Source organism: Eurosta solidaginis, chromosome 4 (assembly GCF_040869045.1).
Source record: "Eurosta solidaginis isolate ZX-2024a chromosome 4, ASM4086904v1, whole genome shotgun sequence".
NCBI lineage: Eukaryota > Metazoa > Arthropoda > Insecta > Diptera > Tephritidae > Eurosta > Eurosta solidaginis.
Genome location: NC_090322.1, coordinates 138,442,889 through 138,465,372, shown reverse-complemented (window position 1 = coordinate 138,465,372; position 22,484 = coordinate 138,442,889). Strand labels below are relative to the sequence as shown.

At 37.7% G+C, this 22,484-nt stretch overlaps 1 protein-coding gene across 1 annotated transcript in view; it reads right to left on the bottom strand.

Annotated features, from left to right (window-relative positions):
• Nucleotides 1–2,366: 2,366 nt before the first annotated feature.
• Nucleotides 2,367–22,484, bottom strand: part of LOC137250385 (uncharacterized) — a 244,203-nt gene continuing 224,085 nt past the window's right edge. The window contains exons 15-19 of the mRNA XM_067783058.1: nt 17,597–17,674; nt 17,402–17,507; nt 10,418–10,574; nt 3,973–4,124; nt 2,367–3,540 (exon numbers count right to left, since the gene is read on the bottom strand). Of these exons, the coding sequence (XP_067639159.1) occupies nt 3,417–3,540; nt 3,973–4,124; nt 10,418–10,574; nt 17,402–17,507; nt 17,597–17,674 (617 nt within the window). The 3' untranslated portion in view covers nt 2,367–3,416. The remainder of the gene's footprint in view (nt 3,541–3,972; nt 4,125–10,417; nt 10,575–17,401; nt 17,508–17,596; nt 17,675–22,484) is intronic.

Below are 22,484 nucleotides of genomic sequence, written 5' to 3'. Positions count from 1 at the left end.
TTTTTCATTTTACTTCAGATATTACTTGAATGGATGCGAGCTGTCGTAGTCAGCAGAAAAAAAACTTGAATATTTTACTGTGCTTTGAAGCTATAAGTATTTCATGATCAACTATTTTTAAGTAAACATTTTTCAGTTTTTTCACAGCCGAAATTCTGGTTTTGAATTACTTGCTGAAAATAAGTGAAAGTAAATTTTTTTTACTATTTCAGCAGAACTCTTTGATTTTCAAAGGGACATACAAATTTTCATACAAATTGTACGATGTATTCATCGTAATATCCTTCATCTACGAGTAGGTATTTCTTGTTTTTATGTTGTTTTAATCCCCAATACACATATATACGTATGCTTCTACTGAAAAAAAAGACAAATACGTACGTACAAAACCTGCACCTCCACCGGTAGCTTGGTATATGTACTGGAAACACTCGAGGTTTTTTCCGAGACCAAAGCATGGCATTTCAATGTAGCATGGCTCAATTTCTCTCGGATCGTTCAAAATTTGTCACACAATGAGGAGCTCCTTGTGGAGAGACTGTTCTCCGTTCGGTCCTAGAGAATAGCACTGCCCCATCTACCAAAGAAATACATATTTATAAAACGGGCATATATATGTCACATGCAAAACGCGATGTTTTAGGCTAACCCCTAACACTTGTTGTCGACGCGATTTCTTTAAAACATGCATGGCTCCTTTATGTTCACAACCAAGAGCGATTCACACAATGTTTAAGCGTACCTCCGTTCCTTCCTCATCTATTAGCACCAAAGTTGGTCTGATAGCAAAATTCTCGTTTGTTGCTAATTGTTGTAATGAAATTTTTCATGCCGCTACTTTCGAACACGAGTAAGGTTTCTACAAAAAGTGGCCGTAATCGGTATATAGCCACGCAGAGTTTTTATATGTATATCAGATATATCCTGTAAATTGACTTTTTGATATTAAAATACCTAATTCAGCTATTGCCTTCAAGTCGGGAGCAATATCTTCAGATATTCTTATTCAAGGAGGAAGTGCTCAAAAAAAAAAAATACAATCGGCAGACAACTACGCCCACTTTCTTTATAAAAATACAAACATATACATACAAGATATCTCTGTAACGAAGAGCTGCAATCTTAAAAATTAAGGGGAACATATACATATAAAAAATCTGCGTGGCTATATACCGATTACGGCCACTTCTTGTAGGAACCTTACTCGTGTTCGAAAGTAGCGGCATGACAAATTCCATTACAAAAATTAGCAACAAACGAGAATTTTGCTATCAGACCAACTTTGGTGCTAATAGATGAGGAAGGAACGGAGGTGCGCTTAAACGCGGTGTGAATCGCTCTTGGTAGTGAACAGAAAGGAGCCAAGGAATCGCGTCGACAACAAGTGTTAGGGGTTAGCCTAAAACATCGCGTTTTGCATGTGACATATATGTGCCCGTTTGATAAATATGTATTTCTTCGGTAGATGGGGCAGTGCTATTCTCTAGGACCGAACGGAGAACAGTCTCTCCACAAGGAGCTACTCATTGTGTGACAAATTTTGAACGATCCGAGAGAAATTGAGCCATGCTACATTGAAATGCCATGCTACATTGAAATGCCATGCTTTGGTCTCGGAAAAAACCCCGAGTGACTCCAGTACATATACCAAGCTACCGGTGGAGGTGCAGATTTTGTACGTACGTATTTGTCTTTTTTTTCAGTAGAAGCATACGTATATATGTGTATCGGGGATTAAAACAACATAACAACAAGAAATACCTACTCGTAGATGAAGGCTATTACAATCAATACATCGTACAATTTGTATGTAAATTTGTATGTCTCTTTGAAAATCAAATAGTTCTGCTGAAATTGTAAAAAAAAATTTACTTTCACTTATTTTCAGCAAGTAATTCAAAACCAGAATTTTGGCTGTGAAAAAACTGAAAAATGTTTACTTAAAAATAGTTGATCATAAAATACTTATAGCTTCAAAGCACAGTAAAATATTCAAGTTTTTTTTTCTGCTGACTACGACAGCTCGTATCCATTCAAGTAATATCTGAAGTAAAATGAAAAAAAAAAAAAAAAAAATTTGTTTGCTTTGCTTTTTTCTGTTGCTGAAATATTTTCCAAATTTAAATTCAAGCAATTTTGTAATACTGAAAATTAGTTCTCCATTTTCAAACCCTGTATTAAAGTAATCCAACAGCGGTTTGACAGGTGATCCAGGCTGCTTACTATTATGAACGTTTTTTCAAACATTCGCTAATTGTATGAATTCACAATGGTAATTTCAAATCCTGCCACAAACAGTTGAGCAATAATTTAACATCTTTTAACTTACTGTAATTTCAAAAACTTTAAAAAAGAAAACGCAATACTTTTCTGAAGCATAAAAAAGTTAATTCTTATATTTTCACAGCAACAATTAGTACAAATTGAAATAGGAGTCATTTTAATTAAAAAAAAAATTTATAAAAATAAAAAAGTGAATTAAAAAAAGAAATTTTTATACGTAACTATTTTTGTTTTTAATTTAATGTTTTATAACATCTATTAATATTTATAACGGCAATAATTTAGCTACAGAATACAAAAATTAACTGACATTGATCGAATAATGAAAATATAAAAATTAAAAAAAAAAAAATTATTTTTGGTTTTATTTGACAAAAAAAAAAAAAAAAAAAATCGTTAATGAAGCACTTTTAGTTATTTATATTTATTGTATATATGTTTATGTATGTATGTTATGTAATCACTTATAAATTGAAGAGTTTTTAACTGAAAAACAAAAAAACATCGTTTAAATATGTATTTTTATTAATTGTGGTAAATATTGTTAGTAATTTATTGAGTGATTTTATATGAATTACAACAACGCGTATTCAATTATTATCCGTATACTAAAAAATATGATCAATAATATCATTTGATATATCTTTTTTTTAAGTATTACATGTTTTTCACTTGATTCAATTTAATAAAATAATATAAAGTGTGAGTAGTTACCTTACAATTTTAATCTTGCACCAACAACAATAATTTTGCAATAGAAATATTTTCATTTCTTTGCGCCATATATAAATTACAAATATATATGTGTCAACTAAATTCGTCAAAGTTTAAAACAAATAATTGTATATATACAATAATATCGATTTACTGTTATCGAAAAGTTAAAACTTTTTTTAAGTTAAAAAACACTTTTCACTTAATCTACTGATGTGCCAAATTGAAATACAACTTTTTTCCAGCATTAATTAGTATATATAGTAAAAAATATAATTTTATACTTTAATAAAAAAAAAAATCATTTGTAAAATTTATTTGCTTGGCAATTGGAGATTAGTATATATCATAGTTGGTGATGTCGCCGATATTTATTTGAATAAGTATTTTAATTTATTCTCTTAGTTTAATTCCAAATTTTATTGACAGTTACGGAAGCGACGATAAATGCTTTGCACATAAATGAAGACACATTTCCAATCGGGTCGTGACATTTCTACCATATCCTCGACATCGAGTAGTGGCGCTATGCCAGCTTTCTCGCTGCAATATAGAAAAAAAAGAGAAGAGTAAAAATTAATAAAATGGTAGGGTTACCGTCTATATACATACATATCAATATACAAATCAAAAAAATTCTTTGGTTTCGAATCCTACAGTTATTGAATTTTATGACAGCCAGAGAGACCCCCACGCCCCTTTCCGCGTCTCTGGGTCTCACACAGGCTGATTCCACCGTTTCTCCTTCTACGACTTATTCACTTGTTTTCCAAAGGCCTCAGGAAGTTGCAACATGTCGATGCAGCATGTTGCTAAAGATTTTATAGGAATTTTCACTTTTGTAGTAGAAAAAAGCCTGGTGGGGAATTGTTTTTAGGACACTTAAGCTGCACTTCTTCCAGGTTTTTACTTCTTGACCAAATAACCGATGTGACCCCTTTTTCTTAAAGTACTAATAAAAAAATGAATACTTACTCGGCCACTGTGAAAGCTAATTCAAAATTATGTCTTCGGCTTTTTGATGTTAATTTACTATAATCGAAGGCGTCTGGTAAGAAATGATGTATTAGGGCACAAAACGCTAAACCATCTGACCAGCTGGCACTAAAGTTAGTTATTTTGATGTTCTGAAAATACAAAAATATGTTTTAGTATTTATCTGTATGCATAAATTTATTTTGCAAGAAATACATAAGTTATTTAAAAACAACAACAACCAGAAAGGCAAGGTATGCTTTAAAAAATAATATAACTCAAATTGTAAAATTTTATTTATATATGTATATTAACTAAATAATCGTTTGAAACAAGAGCAGAAGCATTTGTTTTATGTAAGCCGCGTCATGCCTAAATGTTTAGCGTACAATGGCCATAAAGCGCATAGTGTTGAAATTTAATATTGTGACGAATATTAGCATCACTAAGCAGATACTAAGCAGCCACTCGTATGTACGTAATCAAATCAATCAACATACATACAAGGCAACGGAGAGATACTTACAAACACATGTAATCATCAGACGAAGTAATACTCACATATACACACGCATATGGCTACAAACTACAAATATACATGTATATGACTGGTAACCAAGCATGAAGTTCACGAAATTACTAGACCTTAGGAGAAATGGGTGAACGGGGAAACCAAGAGTATAAAAGCAGCGCAAGCTGAGGCATGACTAATCAGCTTTGATTTAAGCACGCTATTGGTTGTGAAGTATACGTGTTATTGTGAATTACTCTCAAAGTAGTCTAAGAAAGAGCATCTTGCATTATTGAATATTGGAGTCATTTGTTCAATAGTTTAGCGATTCGAACGTTAGCAAAAGGTTTGGAATAAGCGGAATTCCCCAAAATTCGTTACAACATGCAGTTATTTTCTTATACCTGAATATGGCATATAAATATAACGTGGAGTTTTAAGCCTAGGTTAGGTTGGAAGCATTGGGCCAAAATTACTTTTCTAGCCACACACTTAAGCCAAAGATAGGATTAATGTTGGGCCTATAGTGGTATCTTACCCTTGCTGTACCAGAACAAATTTGGCTACCGGCCCTTTTAGAGATTAAATACTTCCGTAATATCAATAAAAATCAGGTAAACGATAATATTAAACTGTTTTGTGCTTAGAGCCGGGCGATTACATGGTGCTGCATGCCAGCGGCATTGTTGTGTGTCAAGCAGGGCCATGTCCTAAAAATCTTGCACTTCCTCCATTTTCAAACAAATGTGGTTTTAATCGCAAAGTCGTGAAGAAGAGGAAATGAGCTGACCAAGGCTTTAAGGCTTTCGTATTTAAAACACTTGAGAGATTACTTGATATACACTTTTTGATGGGACTCCTCTTTCCACAGCTTTAGGGGAAATTCGCCTGAGGAGAAAATAGAAGTGATATGCGAAGTAATAATTGGGATGGTCACGGCTCTACACAAATCCATTTTAGCAGAGATCGCCCCATCGCCCTCCCCCCCCCTGGATCCGCCATTGCATCAGATATTGCGACTCTGGCAGTGTTTGAGAAAAAAAGGTATTAGAAAGATTTATTGACCTCTACGCGTTGGCGACGGTGAGTACCGAAGAAGATTCAATGATGAGCTGTACGAGCTTTATGCCGATATCAGCATAGTTCAGTGAATTAAAACGCAGCTGCTACTCCATATTGTGCGAATGAAAGCTAACGTTCTGGATAAGAAAGTATTTTTGTCGGAACCTGCCTATATAAATAGAGAAGGGGCGGCTTCCACTCCGCTGGAAGGACCAGTTAAAAAAAATATTTAGATTCCCTTGATCAATTGGCGACAGATAGCAGAGCGAAGAACGTTTAAACGGTTTAGCGCCAATTAAATAAGCAAGAAAGTAGTTTTAGTTAGTAATTTTTAATATTTCTATAAGCCTTAAACGAAAACTCAAATGAAACGAAATCACAGAACTTTGAAAACAAAAACAATTGTTAGCAGTTTTGTGTCTTTGCTATAGCTCAGTGCTGCTCAACGCCGGCAGAGCTCCGAATGCATATGAAAAATTTTTTGTAGTGGCATGTGTTTGCATGGAGAATGTTTGAGCACAAAATTCACGGATCAGATGTTTACTGTTTACTGAAGCCCAAGCCAAAACTGATTGACTGCTTGCTTTACTGAATCTCTGCGCTCACACCACTTGTAGGTGAATGACGAATAGTTTTCCGAAGCTCTGCGAAGCTCTAGAGTGCACCACTGCTATAACTTAAAAAAAAATTGTGTTGTTGTTGTTGTAGCAATGCTCGCCCCACCTAATAGCCGCGACCGATCACAAATTGTCATCAATATCCTCTAACGGGAGTCCAAGGAAACTTGCCGTTTCAACAGGGGTGGACCATAAAGAAAGGGGTGTTAGAGGCGTTGGTTCCACATTACATTTGAAGAGATGGTTGGTGTCATGTGGGGACACATTGCAAGCGGGGCATACATTTTGTATGTCAGGGTTGATTCTGGATAGGTAAGAGTTTAACCTGTTACAGTATCCAGAACGAAGTTGAGCAAGAGTGACACGCGTTTCCCTGGGGAGTATGCGTTCCTCTTCCGCAAGTTTTGGATAATTTTCGTTAAGTACTGGATTCACCGGGCAATTCCCGGCATAAAGGTCCGACGCCTGTTTATGGAGTTCACCAAGGACCTGCTTGTGTTTTTTCACTTCATACGGCTGGGTTCTCAGGTGCCGTATTTCCTCAAAATGCTTACGGAGATGACTCCTTAAGCCCCTAGGCGGTGCTGGTTCATCAATCAGATGTCTGTTGGGATGCCCAGGTTTCTGGGTATTCAACAGGAACTGTTTGGTCAGCATCTCATTTCTCTCCCTGATGGGGAGTATTCTCGCCTCATTATGCAGATGGTGTTCTGGGGACATAAGAAGACAGCCCGTGGCGATTCTGAGAGCAGTATTTTGGCAGGCCTGTAGTTTCTTCCAGTGGGTGATTTTTAGGCTTGGCGACCATATGGGTGACTCGTAGCACGTAATCGGCTGGCTAATTGCTTTGTATGTAGGCATGAGCGTTTCTTTATCTTTTCCCCAAGTACTGCCAGCGAGGGATTTGAGGATTTTGTTACGGCTCTGAATTCTCGGAACAATTGCGGTTGCGTCCTCACCAAAATGTAGATCCTGATCAAACGTCACACCCAAGATTTTGGGGTGTCGGACAGTCGGTAGCGTAGTGCCATCGACGTGGATGTTCAAAATGGTCGACATTTGGGGCGTCCATGTTGTAAATAAGGTCGCGGAAGATTTAGTCGGTGATAATGCCAGGTTTCGCGAGGCGAAAAAACTGGAGAGATCAGGGAGGTAGCCGTTTATTTTATTGCATAGCGCATCGATCTTTGGGCCTGGGCCTGTGGCCATTATTCTGCAGTCATCGGCGTAGGAAACGATTGTGACTCCTTCCGGTGGTGAAGGTAGCTTAGATATGTAGAAATTAAACAAAAGTGGGGATAGGACACCACCCTGTGGCACCCCCTGTTTAATTCTCCTTGGTTTTGATGTTTCGTTTCTAAATTGCACCGATACCTGCCGACCACCCAGATAATTTGCGGTCCACCTTTTAAGACATGGGGGAAGGGTAGACCCTTCCAGGTCCTGCAGTAACGAGCCATGGTTGACCGTATCAAAAGCTTTTGATAGGTCTAGCGCTACGAGTACTGTTCTATGGTGGGGGTATTGATTTAAACCGCAATTTATCTGGGTGCTAATGGCATTCAGCGCGGTGGTAGTGCTATGGAGTTTTCTGAAGCCATGCTGATGAGGGGCTAGCTGCAAATTTGCTTGGAAATAAGGGAGCAGAATAGCTTCAAGCGTCTTTGCCACTGGCGATAGGAGAGATATCGGACGATACGACTCACCTATGTTAGCTGGTTTCCCAGGCTTTAGTAGCGGGACCACCTTGGCCATTTTCTATTTCTCAGGTATGACAAAGGTGGAAAGAGACAGATTGAAGACATGTGCTAAATACTTGAACCCCTCTTTCCCTAGGTTTTTAAGCATCGGCATGGCTATGCCGTCTGGGCCCACTGCTTTGGATGGTTTAGCACGACCAATGGCGTCCTCAACCTCTTTAGCGGTGATGGTGATTGGTGACGCGCTGAATTTGTGTTTATGTGCGCGTCTATTGGCTCTCCGTCTATCTTTGTCGACCGTAGGATGCATTATATATTGTCGGCAAAAAGCGCTCGCGCATTTTTTCGCGTCCGACAGCACTTTGTCGCCAAAGGCGATGGAAACTTTGTCTTTGTGCTTAGTCGGATTCGATAGGGACTTTACGGTGGACCAAAGTTTACCCACACCGGTAGAGAGGTTACAACCTCTTAGGTGCTCCTCCCATTTCGCCCGCTTGTGTTCATCTACAAGCAATCTGATGCGTTGGTTTATATCCCTTATTTGGGGGTCGCCTGGGTCAAGCTGTCTTATAAGGTCACGTTCTCTCGCTAAGTTTGCGGCCTCCGCCGGGAAGTGGGGCCGGATTTCGGGAATTCTCCCGGCGGGAATGAAATGTGCCGAGGCGGATTTAATGACCTTACGGAAGGCACGCTCCCCTTGGCGGGCATCAGTCGTGATAGGGAGGGCAGCTAGGCGGCTGTCTGTAAAGGATTTATATTCTTCCCACTTTCCTTTTGTGAAGTTTATGAAAGTGCGTTTTTCAGTGACGGTGAAGTCGGCGTTACGCTCGAGCGAAATAAGTATGGGCAGGTGGTCGGATGCCAATGTTACCATCGGCTGCCAGTTGACGCAGTTTACGAGTTCTGCGCTCACGATTGAGATATCTGGCGAGCTGTGACAGCTTCCTACCATACGTGTCGGGGCGTCTCCGTTTATTGTGCAGAACGTCGTTTCTTCTATTTGATCCGCCAACATCTCACCCCTACTGTCCGCCCGCAAGTTTGAATGCCATAGATCATGATGGGCATTGAAATCGCCTAAGATAATGCGATTGTTGCCAGTGAGTAAGGCCCTGATATTAGGGCGGTATCCACTGGGGCAACAGGTGGCAGGAGGGATGTAGATGTTGATGATTTCTAGGTTTGCATCGCCTGACCGGACAGATAGGCCTTGACGTTCTAAGACATTGTCCCTGCGGTCGATGCCAGGATCAAATATACAATATTGCACAGAGTGGTGTATGATAAACGCGAGACCGCCTCCATTTCCGCTTTCGCGGTCTTTCCTGTGGACGTTATACCCAGAGCAGGTCTGCAATGCAGATCTTGCTGTGAGTTTAGTCTCTTGAATCGCAGCAATGCGGATGTTGTGCCGCTTCATGAAATCGACTATCTCCGTAATCTTCCCAGTTAGTCCATTACAGTTTAACTGCAGAATTCTGAAGTACATAAGGGGAGACGTCGCCACTCTGGGGGTAAGTGACGGGTGACTACGCCTGGGTTAGGGGAGGCCAGGACGCAATTGCTATTGTGGCCCTAGGACTGGGCGTCCTTGGGCAAGCATTGGGGTACCCGGATGATTTGGGTTTGCGGCCTGGAAGCATGGCGCGATGAAACCCGTCGGGGGTTGCCGTCACGGAGACCAGAACATCTAGGGAAGTGGCACCACCCAAGGCAGGAGCTGCATTGGGCGGATGTCGCAAACATATATATTCTGTGCTGGCAAACGGTGCAAACGGAGGTAGGGACTAAGAGTATGTTTCCCTGACCTACACGATTGCTGTCGGAAAAGAGGGGGGAGAAGACGGGGGCAGGGGCTGCTGCTCAGCATTGCTTCCGACTCTACAACGAAGATTGTAGTTATGAGTGGTAGCAGCTGTTTGAGTTGTTGGCGCCGTGGGGCGCGGGCAGCAGCGGGTACTTGTTGTGGCTTGCTGAGCAGCGCTGCAAGGTAGTGGGGGGCGCTTAGACGTAGACTACGGGACGCCCTTGGGCGTGAACAGCAAGGAGCCACAAAAGATTTATAAAAGTTACTTGGACGTCGGGTTTTGGGATCAAGCCCAGAACAACCTGTCCGATGCAACCATCCCTAGCACGAGACACACTGAACAGAGTATGACCGTCCTAAAAAGATTCTTTTCCGGCAGATGCAGCAAAACCATTTCTCAGGACCGGGGTCAGGAGACGGACCCGGATTGGATTCGATGCCTTCCCGGAGTAAGAGAATATGGAGCAGTCCTGCTGCAAGGAGCTGCTGGGAGGATGACAATTTGTGGGAGGGACGAAACAAATTAGATGGGGTCACACTGAAATGACAGTCCTTGGTCGGGAAAAATCCCGAGTCGCTCCGGTACATAGAACCGACTGCCTTGGGAAGCGTATGTGTGTTGTCTTTTGGTTCAGCGTAGTTTACAGTTAAAAAGAGCGCATAGCGAGAAACATTTTGCTGCTATAATTTTGTTTGCTTGCTAGGTACAGTGGTTTAATTTGATGTTTCTGTGTAATTAAAAAGATACCTCATATTCCTGAGTTTTCGATTGGCACCACTGCAGAAGTTGTTCCTTGGCAGTGGCAGCGCGTGCATTTAATGCCGGATCAGTAAATTGGAATATACGTGCAGAACCAGAACCAGGTGAGACTTTGGCCCCGGGAGTGGTGGGTGTTGGCGGTGATCTGAACAAAGGGTTTATTGGTTTTAAAGCAACATTGTAGCAATTGAAATTTATTTTTTGCAAAAATTAGTTCTACTATTGTGTTTTTTTTTTTTTTCAATTATTAAACTGGTTTAGGTATACAATTCTTTTTGTTGCACACAGTGGGCCAATTATATAATTACACAAGTGACTAGACTACAAAAAGGTAAATGTTATATTTGTAAAGAAGATTAGCGGAGTTTTGAGAATATAGGAATTTTATTCAGAATTCAAAGCTCTAAATAATATTGTGTTTATTGAAAAAAAGTGTAGTCTGTTTTAAAAAGAAAGAGACCATTGGTCGGTTCCTCCAACAAGGTTTATATTCAGTTTAAGTTGTAGCTTAATTTACCTAAATCAATATTAAGATGGTTAAGTAAAGTTGGAGAAACTAGCCCAATGACATTCGGTGGTGTCTGTTTACAGTACAATTTTTGTCCGAATTTGAAAAAAATATATATATATTATAGTATAATACTTATAGTGAATATTCGTATTAGTGGATTTGAATGCTGACTCCCTTTGTGTTTAAATATTAAATTTAAAAACTACATATTTATGAGCCAACACCTTGTGACAAATAATTATAATAAACTTTTAATTTAAGCTAGTTTTACCATCACCGAACACTTGCTATAAATTTAATTTCTACTCTAGAATTGAACTTTTTATTAAGCTCATGTCATTGTGAATTCCTACAAGTGAAGAATCTTTATATTCCTCCATTGTCATACCTACCTGTCAAATAAGTTGACAGGGAGCATGGCTGTCACGAAACATTGTTTGGTTGCTCGCGGTAAATAAATTGAATTGTCATGATTTTCCCATTTGTGTTTCAAATCAACTTTTCTTTTAGATTTGTCTATATAAAAACTGACTACATATTAATATTCACCATTAAAATCTTGTTAATAGAGAATATATATATATAAGCAGCCAGTTAAGCAAACATTCTAAAATATGCAAAAAAATGCCATATATAAGTCGTTTGCAAAAATTGTTGAGCAAACTCTGTTGAGCAAATGATTTAAGTAATCGAAAAGCGATTTAACAGGTGATCCAGGCTGTTTACTATTGCGAATAATTTTTCAGACAAGCGTCACTTGTATGAATTCACAATGCTTAATGTTCTCTTAAACTTAAGTGATCAAAAGGGAAATTCAAAAATCTGATGAAGGAAAATTCTTTAAGGTTTTTTTCTTGAGTCGATTTTTTAACTTTCAACCATCATTTTTCATATGTGTAGTTTTAGTTGAACGCCAAAAACTCGACTGCAAACTCAATTTGTTTAAAAAATCTGGAGTATTTTTCAATTCCAGAGTGTCTGAGGACCGAATTTTCCATGTCTGATGCACTTCATTTGACAGAAATCGTTCCATAACTTGTTAAACGAATTCCATTATCTTCATTATGAAAATTACATACATACATATGTACATATATTTTCAACAAATGTAAATAAATATTTTTGAAATTTTATACTATTCCTTCGGCTTATATTCAATAACCTCCATCAGCGTTTTTAACGAAAATGATTTTTTTCTGGGAAATTGATCTTTGACTCTTCTTTCATATGTGAAATTCATGAGACAATTACATACATATTAATGGTTTGTTCTCCAATAACAGCAGAGCTTTGGCGCTCCCAAATTTAAAATTCAGAACGGATTACTTTTACGATTTGTAGTAGAAAACTTCGACAACTGACCAACGCGTCAGCTTAGGGCAGTTTTTGATGGGAGTCATTTTGACCTAATGAAAACCAAGTATTATGGCATTTCTGGAAGTTTCGTATGTTCGTAGGTTTACGGAAGTAAACGATTTCGTAGTCTTTGTAAAATTTCCTTTACTCATTCTTATAGTAGATCCTGACTAACGGTTGACCGTAGCTTACCCACACCAGCAGAGAGTTTACAGTATATATATAAACGTTATCATTGTCGAAAAAGGTTTTTATTAGGCCATATCCGTCTGTCCATTCCTCCGCCATTAAAATTCTAAATGATACCTGCCATGAAATCCGACATACTGGCCTTTGGTATAGAGCTCTAGCACCTTACCATCTATTGCGAAAGCCTCAAGATTAGAGATGCGATTGTACCGCGTATTTACCATTATATGCAATTGCAATTCAGCAGTTAAATTTATACGTCATTTGAAATTAAAAAAATTTCGTTTTTATTTTAACAAACAACCCAACAAACATTCGTAGTCAACAATTAGTCCGAAAGGAGTCCAAATTTTTCATTGTTTGCACTCATTATGAACTCATTTAAGAGCTGAAGTGAATACGATATGACTCCTAGCTGGCTCATAGCAGCTCTAATTTTGCCTCTAATATGAATCCTATACAGGTCTCTTTCCAATATAATTTTTGAGCCTTATTGGCCTCGTATACTGCTAGTTTTGTGTTCTTTAATAACACTATTTCAAGGCTTTTAGGAAAAATGTTTGACCCATATGCGAAGCGGAAAACATAAAGGAGAAAATGGTCATAATAAAATTCCCATGAGTATAAGATAGAAATGAAATTGGTATTAATTGAATTAAATTTTTATTTAAAAATAATTTGTCGCAGAAAAATTTCTGAATTTCTGGGGCTGCTTAGTTTACTAATTTTAATATTTTAATTGGAGTCATAAAATACTCTTAGGTGATAAACTTGCTGAGGCTTATATTTTTAACATACATATTTCGGAACCACATTGAACTCCAGAATTGTGAACGCTTCGAGAATGTTTAAAGGGTACACATTAGACTGGGTCGATTTATTAACCGATATAGAGCCATCGATTTTTCGATAGGATTTGGGCTCAGGAAAAAAAGTTCCACTACGCATACCCAAAAAAATAATTTTCCAGCTTGCGAAATTTCATTTTTTTTACTTTTTTCGACTGATTTTTGAGGTTTTTTTCATGACCTACTAAAAAATTTCATTTCATTGTAAAATTTTCATGTATACCCTGTCCGACCCAAAAATGCCCGTTAAAAACGTTGGCGATACAAGTTTTTTGAAAAAAAAAAATATTTTTATATACACATATTTTTTTAGTAGGTCATGAAAAAAACCTTAACAATCAAAGTCAAAAAAAAGTAAAAAAAAATGAATGCGTAGTGGAACTTTTTTTCCTGAGCCCAAATCCTATCGAAAAATCTATGGCGCGATATCGGTTAACTTTCGTCCATACATATCGACCCACCCTAGTACACATATTTACGCAAAAAACCTGTTGTTCCAATGGAATATGAACCAGATACGGATAGAGATTTAACATGCAAATGCAACAACAATGTGATCCATTGTTGTTGCATTTGCATGTTAAATCTCTATCCGTATCTGGTTCATGTATCAATGGAACACGAGGAAAGGTACCCCTCAAACATGCTCATGGCGCTCATAATTAAAGAATCCGAAAAGAGACCAAAATAAGTGGGAAATGTAGGAATCAGAAGACTAAAATTTATTAAATATTGATATGTATCAAAACATGTTTGGAGCAAATATTAATATTTTATTACGACAGTTTTTCATAATAATAAAAAATTAAATACAATGTGTGTTTGTTCCCCTATTTTCCAAAAGATAATATTTACTCTTCTTTGGGAAAATATTTGGGAATTTTCCCATTTTTATCCATCTATATAACCAGTTTATCGGGTATATACCATTTGGGTATTAACCCTTTTCCCCGCTCTATAAATAATATCATCATATTGTCACGGATATTAACATCACTAAGTTATACCATCACTAAGGCGATGCCAAGGCCACGATAAGCAGTATTTACGTCAATAATCAAATCATGTATACACATATATAAGGCAGCCGAAAGATGTCACACACAGATGCATTTACTTATACGCCTATGTATGCGCGAGAGACTGTAAACTACAAACATTCACATCAATAATTCAATCATTATGTATCTACATAAACGAATAAATAATTGCGTCTACACATATGTACGTATACGAGCAGCGGAGCGGCAATGCACAAACACATGCATATATCTTATCTGAGTTGTCACAAGAGAGAGCAATAATTTGTGCACGTAGTTGTGGCTGGCGATTTTGTAGCCGAAACTAACTAGTAACTTCTGGAAATCAAAGAGCCTAGAAGTATGCAGCGTAAACTATAAAAGCGGGGCAGGCAAGTAAAAAGTAATTCAGTTTGATTTGAGTTGTCAAGCAGTTTGATTAAGACGATATCTAGCGAGCAATAGCAGTGTTATTTTGAATAGTAGAGTTTCATTGAGCTACCAATCAGTGTGGTTATTAAGCAAGCTATTCGTTGCACAGTTTGTTATTGTGAAGTACTTTAATAAAGGCCATTTTGCATTATTACAAATTGGAGTTATTTATTCAACAGTTTAGTGATTCGAACTTAGCAGAGGATTGCAAATAAGAGGATTTGCAGCAAATTCGTTACAATATTTATTAATTCTATTGCTGTTTTTATGTACGGGTCCCTTTTTCGCTCTTATTTGGAATCCAAATCTATAAATAAAGTTTTGGTTGTAAAGATGGAGATACGGGCTATTAGCGAGCTTTGGGCAATTTTGGTGGTTTAGCTATATTTTAGGAAAACAATTATTAAAATAATTTTTTTTAGCGGTACTTCATATTCCTAGCACTTTACAAAACCTTTTTTTTATACTCAGTTGAGCAGAGCTCACAGAGTATATTAACTTTGATTGCATAACGGTTGGTTGTACAGGTATAAAGGAATCGAGATAGATATAGACTTCCATATATCGAAATCATCAGGATCGAAAAGAAAATTAATGTCCGTCGGTCCGTCCGTCCGTCCGTTGACACGATAACTTGAGTAAATTTTGAGGAAACTTGATGAAATTTGGTATTTAGGTTCCTGAGTACCCATCTCAGATCGCTATTTAAAATGAATTATATCGGACTATAACCACGCTCACTATTTCGATATCGAAAATTTTTCGATAAGTAAAATTTTAACAAAAAATTTAATATCTTTACAGCATATAAGTAAATTATGTCAACATTCAACTCCAGTAATGATATGGTGCAACAAAATACAAAAATAAAAGAAAATTTCAAAATGGGCGTGGCTCCGCCCTTTTTCATTTAATTTGTCTAGGATACTTTTAATGCCATAAGTCTAACAAAAATTTAGCAATCCTTGTGAAATTTGGTAGGGGCTCAGATTCTAGGACGATAACTGTTTTCTGTGAAAAAGGGCGGAATCGGTTGAAGCCACGCCCAGTTTTTATACACAGTCGACCGTATGTACTTCCGCTCGGCCGTTAACATGATAACTTGAGCAAAAATCGATATATATTTACTAAACTCAGTTCACGAACTTATCCAAACTCACTTTGTATTGGTATAAAAAATGGCCGAAATCCGACTATGACCACGCCCACTTTTTCGATATCGAAAAATTGGAAAAATGAAAAAAATGCCATAATTCTATACCAAATACGAAAAAAGGGATGAAACATGGTAATTGGATTAGTTTATCGACGCAAAATATAACTTTAGAAAAAAACTTTGTAAAAGGGTGTGACACCTACCATATTAAGTAGAAGAAGATGAAAAAGTTCTGCAGGGCGAAATCAAAAGCCCTTGGAATCTTGGCAGTAATACTGTTCGTGGTATTACATATATAAATAAATTAGCGGTATCCAACAGATGATGTTCTGGGTCACCCTGGTCCACATTTTGGTCGATATCTGGAAAACGCCTGCACATATACAACTACCACCACTCTCTTTTAAAACCCTCATTAATACCTTTAATTTGATACCCATATCGTACAAACAAAGTCTAGAGTCACCCCTGGTCCACTATTATGGCGATATCTCGAAAAGGCGTCCACCTATAGAACTAAGGCCCACTCCCTTTTAAAATACTCATTTACACCTTTCGTTTGATACCCATATCGTACAAACACATTCTAGAGTCACCCCTGGTCCACCTTTATCGCGATATCTCGAAAAGGCGTCCACCTATAGAACTAAGCCCCACGCCATTTTAAAATACTCATTAACACCTTTCATTTGATACCCATATCATACAAACAAAGTCTAGAGTCACCCCTGGTCCACCTTCATGGCGTGATCTCGTAAAGGCTCCCACCTATAGAACTAAGTCCCACGCCATTTTAAAATACTCATTAACACCTTTCATTTGATACCCATATCATACAAACGCATTCTAGAGTGACCCCTGGCCCACCTTTATGGCGATATCTCGAAAAGGCGTCCACCTATAGAACTAAGGCCTACTCCTTTTTAAAATACTCATTAACACCTTTCATTTGATACCCATATCTTACAAACAAATTCTAGGGTCACCCCTCACCTTTATGGCGATATCTCGAAACGGCGTCCACCTATGGAACTAAGGATCACTCCCTTTTAAAATACTCATTAACACGTTTCATTTGATACCCATATCGTATAAACAAATTCTAGAGTCAACCCTGATCAACCTTTATGGCGATATCCCTAAATGGCGTCCACCTATAGATTTATGGCCAACTCCGTCATAAAATAATCTTTAATGCCTTTCATTCGATACACATGTCATACAAACACATTCCAGGGTTACCCTCGGTTCATTTTCCTACATGGTTTTCCCTTATGTTGTCACCATATCTCTCAACTGAGTATGTAATGTTCGGTTACACTCTTGTTTTTTTTTTTTTTTTTTGCTCTTCTGAATAGTTTGGGTGTTGTTGATAGAGGGTACTGAATATAAGCCGAGTAATATGCACAAGCTATATAAAATAATTATTTTTAAAAATAAATAGATCAAGAATTTTCTTACTTTGGCGATTGTTGTGAGCTTTGTTTATCTAACTGGCGGAATTTCGCAAACGGTGAAACTGACTTTGTTGCAGAACTGCCAGAACCAGAAACGGTACGCGTTGTAACTTTAAAGGTGGAAAAAGTACACACAAAAGAAATGAAATAAACATTTTAAAACATATGTTTTGTATTAATAATAAAAAAAAAAAATTACCTTTAGTTGTAGTTGTTACAACAGCGCCATCCTTTTCCTGCGTCTCCGTCTTCTCAGTGGTCGATGTTGCTTCTTGCTCTGTATAGGTGGGTATTTTACGCATTAAATGTTTGTGTGTATTTATCGTTTGTTTTTTTTGCAAACATTTTCAGTTTTTTTAGTTTTGCGTTGGTTGGAAGCAATTGGATGAGACAAAAATATATCAAAAAAGAGAATAAAATATGAAGCCATGCATTAGTAAAAAAAAAAATACTTATCTATTAATTTATGTTTTTTAGTTTTAATAAATAGGACAAAATTATTGTTAGTCATATATATATTTATGTTTGGGCATATGTACAAATATACATATATCTATGATTAAAATTAATGTAGCAGATATACTTTGAGCAGGAGTTTAGATGATTCTCCAAAAAAAACTTTTATAATGTTTTATACACCTTTAAGTAATTTTTTTTTCTATAAACAATTTGTTAGTCATATATATAATTTATTTATTTTATCAACATTTTATTTATTTTAACATGCGACAATTTTATTAGTTTTATTGTAATTTTTTGAATATGGTTTCAAATTTATTGGATATCAACACAAGTCGGCCAAACAGGTAGCATGCATAACGGCCGATATTCCGAACTCGCCATCAACATACCTACTGCTATGCATGCTCGACACTGCCGGAAAACTTTTTGAAAGGCTCCTGAAACCACGTATCGCAGACGCCGTTGAACAAGCAGGATGAGGCTGCATGGGTTCAGACCCGGAAAATGCCCTTTAGGCGCACTTGAAGATTATAAGCATAGAAATAGCATAGCGAGATAGTGCTAAAACCAAGCTAGTGGTTCCCTTGCAGCCTTAGACGTAAGAAACGCTTTCAACAGCGGGAGGACGGCAGACATGCTGGCCGCCTAAGGGCAGCGATTTCTCACACCATGCTACCAACAGCGCGTCATCAGCAACCACCTTAGTGATCGCAGCCTTATGTTTCTGGGACTTATGAAACGCCAGTTACGATAAAATTTTCAATCTTGAAATGCCTGATGATTCGTCCTTATTTGAATACGCAGAAGACATTGCTGCAGTGAAGCTATCTTTGAAACCTTCTCAGGAAAAATAATATCAAACAAGGTAGTCAAATATTTAGGAGTAAGGTTAGACTCCCGACTAACATATTGAACGCATATTCAACATGCGACTGAGAAGACATCTAAACAGGCATCGTTGCTAAGCAGGCTGATGGAAAACATCGGAGGACCAACAGAAAGCGAAAAAAAACTGCTGATGGACATCACCCTATCCACGTCACTGTATGATTCCTAGCTGTGGGCAAACACATTTCGTAAGAAGAATCGTTGTAAGCTTCTAACAGTTGTACAGCGAACAGCAGCCTTGAGAGCAGCCTCAGCCTATCGCACTGTACAAGTAAATAGCGTTTTAATCCCCAACGACCGCTTAGAGCTGGAAAAAGGGAGATTATAGTAAACAAAAAAGCAGACGGATCAAGAGCGCATGCAAATCTATAGTATAAAAGCGGGGAAGAAACTTTAAGGTTGTGGCAAGAACGGTGAGAAAATGAACAACGAGGCAGACGGACGGCCAAACTAATAACATATTTTGAAGTATGGAGCACCAGAAGCTTTGGCGAGGTAAATTACTTTGTTACCAAAATGCTCTCTGGGGACAAGTACTTCACAAAATATTTGCACAGGATAAAAAAAACCGCAATATCTTAAATGCGTTTACGGCGTTGCTGACGAAGACGATGCTGAACACACATTCTTTAAATGCTCGCGATGGACCCAGAATCGACAAATACTTGAGGAAAGTGTCGGCCAAATCACTGTCAATAATGTTACAGCAAAAATACTGAAGAGTGGCAGCAAAGCAGTAACTTCCGAGAAACCATACTGAAAGCATAAAAGCGGGACCTGGACGCAGGAACAACAAAATGCCTTTAAAAACGATAAGTACGGAACGCCAACCTGAAATTAGGCGGGCAAGCGGCGCCACAGTTGCAGAAAGTTTGGTTTTTAGTCCACGGACACACGGCTGCTGCGAGGACAACAATTATGGTGCATTAGGCATTTAACAAAAAAACACAGGTAGGAATGGGAGGCAGCGACTTTTATAAATTTTTTTTTTTTAGTAGTTTAAAAAGGTTTTTAAATTTTATATTTAAACCTATTTGTACCTTAAAATAAGTTGTTTGTTATCAAGAGTCCTACACCACTTTCTTTAAAGTAGAGCTTTTTATAATCGAATATTATATATCACTAATCTAATAATGGTTTGCACTTGTTTAGTGATTCTAATTCGCCGATCTATCACTATGAAGTACAGCAGCGATGTTGACCGTGTGTTTTGACGGTGGAAACAGGTAAATTCTTATGGATTTTTGGTAGCTGAACACGAATCCGTTGTCAGAATTCAAAAGTTAACTATTTTTTTCTTGGATTTTTCTGACCAAGTTTTAAGCCCGCACCATTTAAGAACAAAATTCCACGGTATTTTTGATCGAATTTTACCGTTTTTAGGTTAGGAGAAACCCTCAAAAAACTAGCTGATAATTGCAACGTGAGCATAATATGGGTTCCTGGCCACTGTGACATCTCAGGAAACTGCGCTGCGGATGAGCTAGCTAGGAAAGGCACCAACCTGCCAACAATAACCTCTGCTGGTTGGGCCATCCCTCCCCTAAACACTGTCTACGATCTCTATTCGCGGATCAAGCAAACGCCAGATGGGCCATGGAACCTACATGTAGAATATCCATGCAAATCTGGCCTAAGCTGGATGAAAAAAGATCGCAATCGGTGATACTATTAAACCGTATCTCTATAAGTCCACTAGTGGGCCTTCTTACAGGCCACTATCTCATGAGCACTCATGGTGCCTATATGGACCTACAGACAAATGACTCCTGCCGCAGCTGTAGGGTCGAGGAGGAGACAGAAAGCGTAGAGCACTATCTGTGCCACTGCCCCGCACTGTCAAAAACCAGGTACCGATGCCTCCACAGACACTGCTTTGGGTGTCTTGCGGAGCTTGAATCTGCAAACACAAACGACATCGTGCGTTTCATCACGCGCTGGTTTAGCCTCACTGGGGTTTAAACATTCTTCGGAAGTAGGGAAATAGGAAATAGGGGCCCCCGCGTGGTAGCACAACGAGCCACAATGGATTACGTGAGTCTCCGCTTGGACAGCGGAGGCAGCCACTTCAACCTAACCTAACCTAACGTAGGTTAGGATTAGTTAGTTTGAGTCACAAATAACGTTTTGATATATGTTGAGGGTTGAGTGATCAATATCCTAGGTCATTTATTGGAGTTAAGTACAACAAACAATTTTACTTCACTGTCGCAGCTCGACGTTTCGCTAGTCACCCTAGCATCTTCTGGAGCGAGATATTATTTGTTTATAGTATTAACTAAAAAATTAACTAATTATTAGTACCGCGCGCATTGGGTATCATTGTCATTGTCAGGTCATTATTGTATTAAGTTACGAGATTGAACTCGTGAATTGTTCCTATGTCTCAAAAACTCGAAAAAGGGAGTTTTTTGAGGTTAGAAAAAAAAAAACAAGACCTAACTTTTGAATTCTGAAAACGGATTCGTGTTCAGCGACCAAAAATCCATAAGAATTGACCTGTCTCCTCCGTTGAACATCCCACTTTATTTTTTTGTGGGGCTTTGTTATTAAGAGATAACTCGGATAGTCGTGCGCCAATTGTATTATACAAAATTTAAGCTCAAACGCATATACGCGTAAAAAACACGGTTACAGAGAGCGAGTTCACGTCGAAATCGATTCGAGTTGCTACACCAAAAAAAAAAAACGCATGAAACAAAAATACTTAGCAGAAAGAAAAGTCGCATGCAATAAAAAAAAGCGAATAGTTGGGAATACAATATTTACAAATGTGTATGTACGAGGATGATTAAAAACAGAATTTCAAAAATTATACAGCGAGTAGCGAATACCGCTGAAGCGTATGTAACGGAAATAGTTTATAAATGCATGCATCCAAAAAAGTTCGCCGATTATAGCAATTGTATAAAATAAAAATTTTTTTATAAATTGCATACTCGTTACAAAAAATCTATAACAGTTAAAACGAGTACGCACAAAAACTATCTCGAACGTACAGTAAAAGTGAAAGGTCTTATGTACAGGTGAATGTATGTATGTATGTATATGTTTAATGAGTGTGCGGGTATATACAGAAGGAGGGACAACATGGTTGAAATATTATTACATAAATTAATTTAAAGAAAAAAAAACAAAAACAATAAACATTTAATAATATTAGTATTGTAATAACGCAAAGATTAACAAATACTCTTTTGTAGTCAAAAGTTATTGTTGTTAAATTTCGCTCAAACCATATTCAAACGAAAGACGTAAAAACCAACGATCGAACGAGCGGAAAAACAAACGAATTAAATTAACGAGGTGTTCTTTGAACGAGTAGTTAGCAAGCAGGCGAACTGGTGAATGCCCACAAATTTTTATTTTCGAGCTGAGCTGGGTTGATTTTTTACTGAACTAGGAGGTTGGCGGTGTAGTGCGACGAGCTGGGTACGTAATTATGACGTTTAAGGGACTTCATAATTCACAAAGACGTAGTGCTATCACGTGGATATTCGACACTATGTTACAAAAATTTCTTAATAATCTTTATATCCCCGAGAAATTGCGTTATTTTCTAGATTAGACGCATTTTTTTTTTTATTTCCTTGATACCTATCTTTGACATTTCTGTTAAGTAAATTACAAAAACAGATATCGCTCCTTTAGGAGCATATGGCAAAAACGAGTTCTCTCCACCGAGTTCTGTTATGGGCTAGTCTCTTGACCTCTCTCCACGATCCTTCCGACCGACA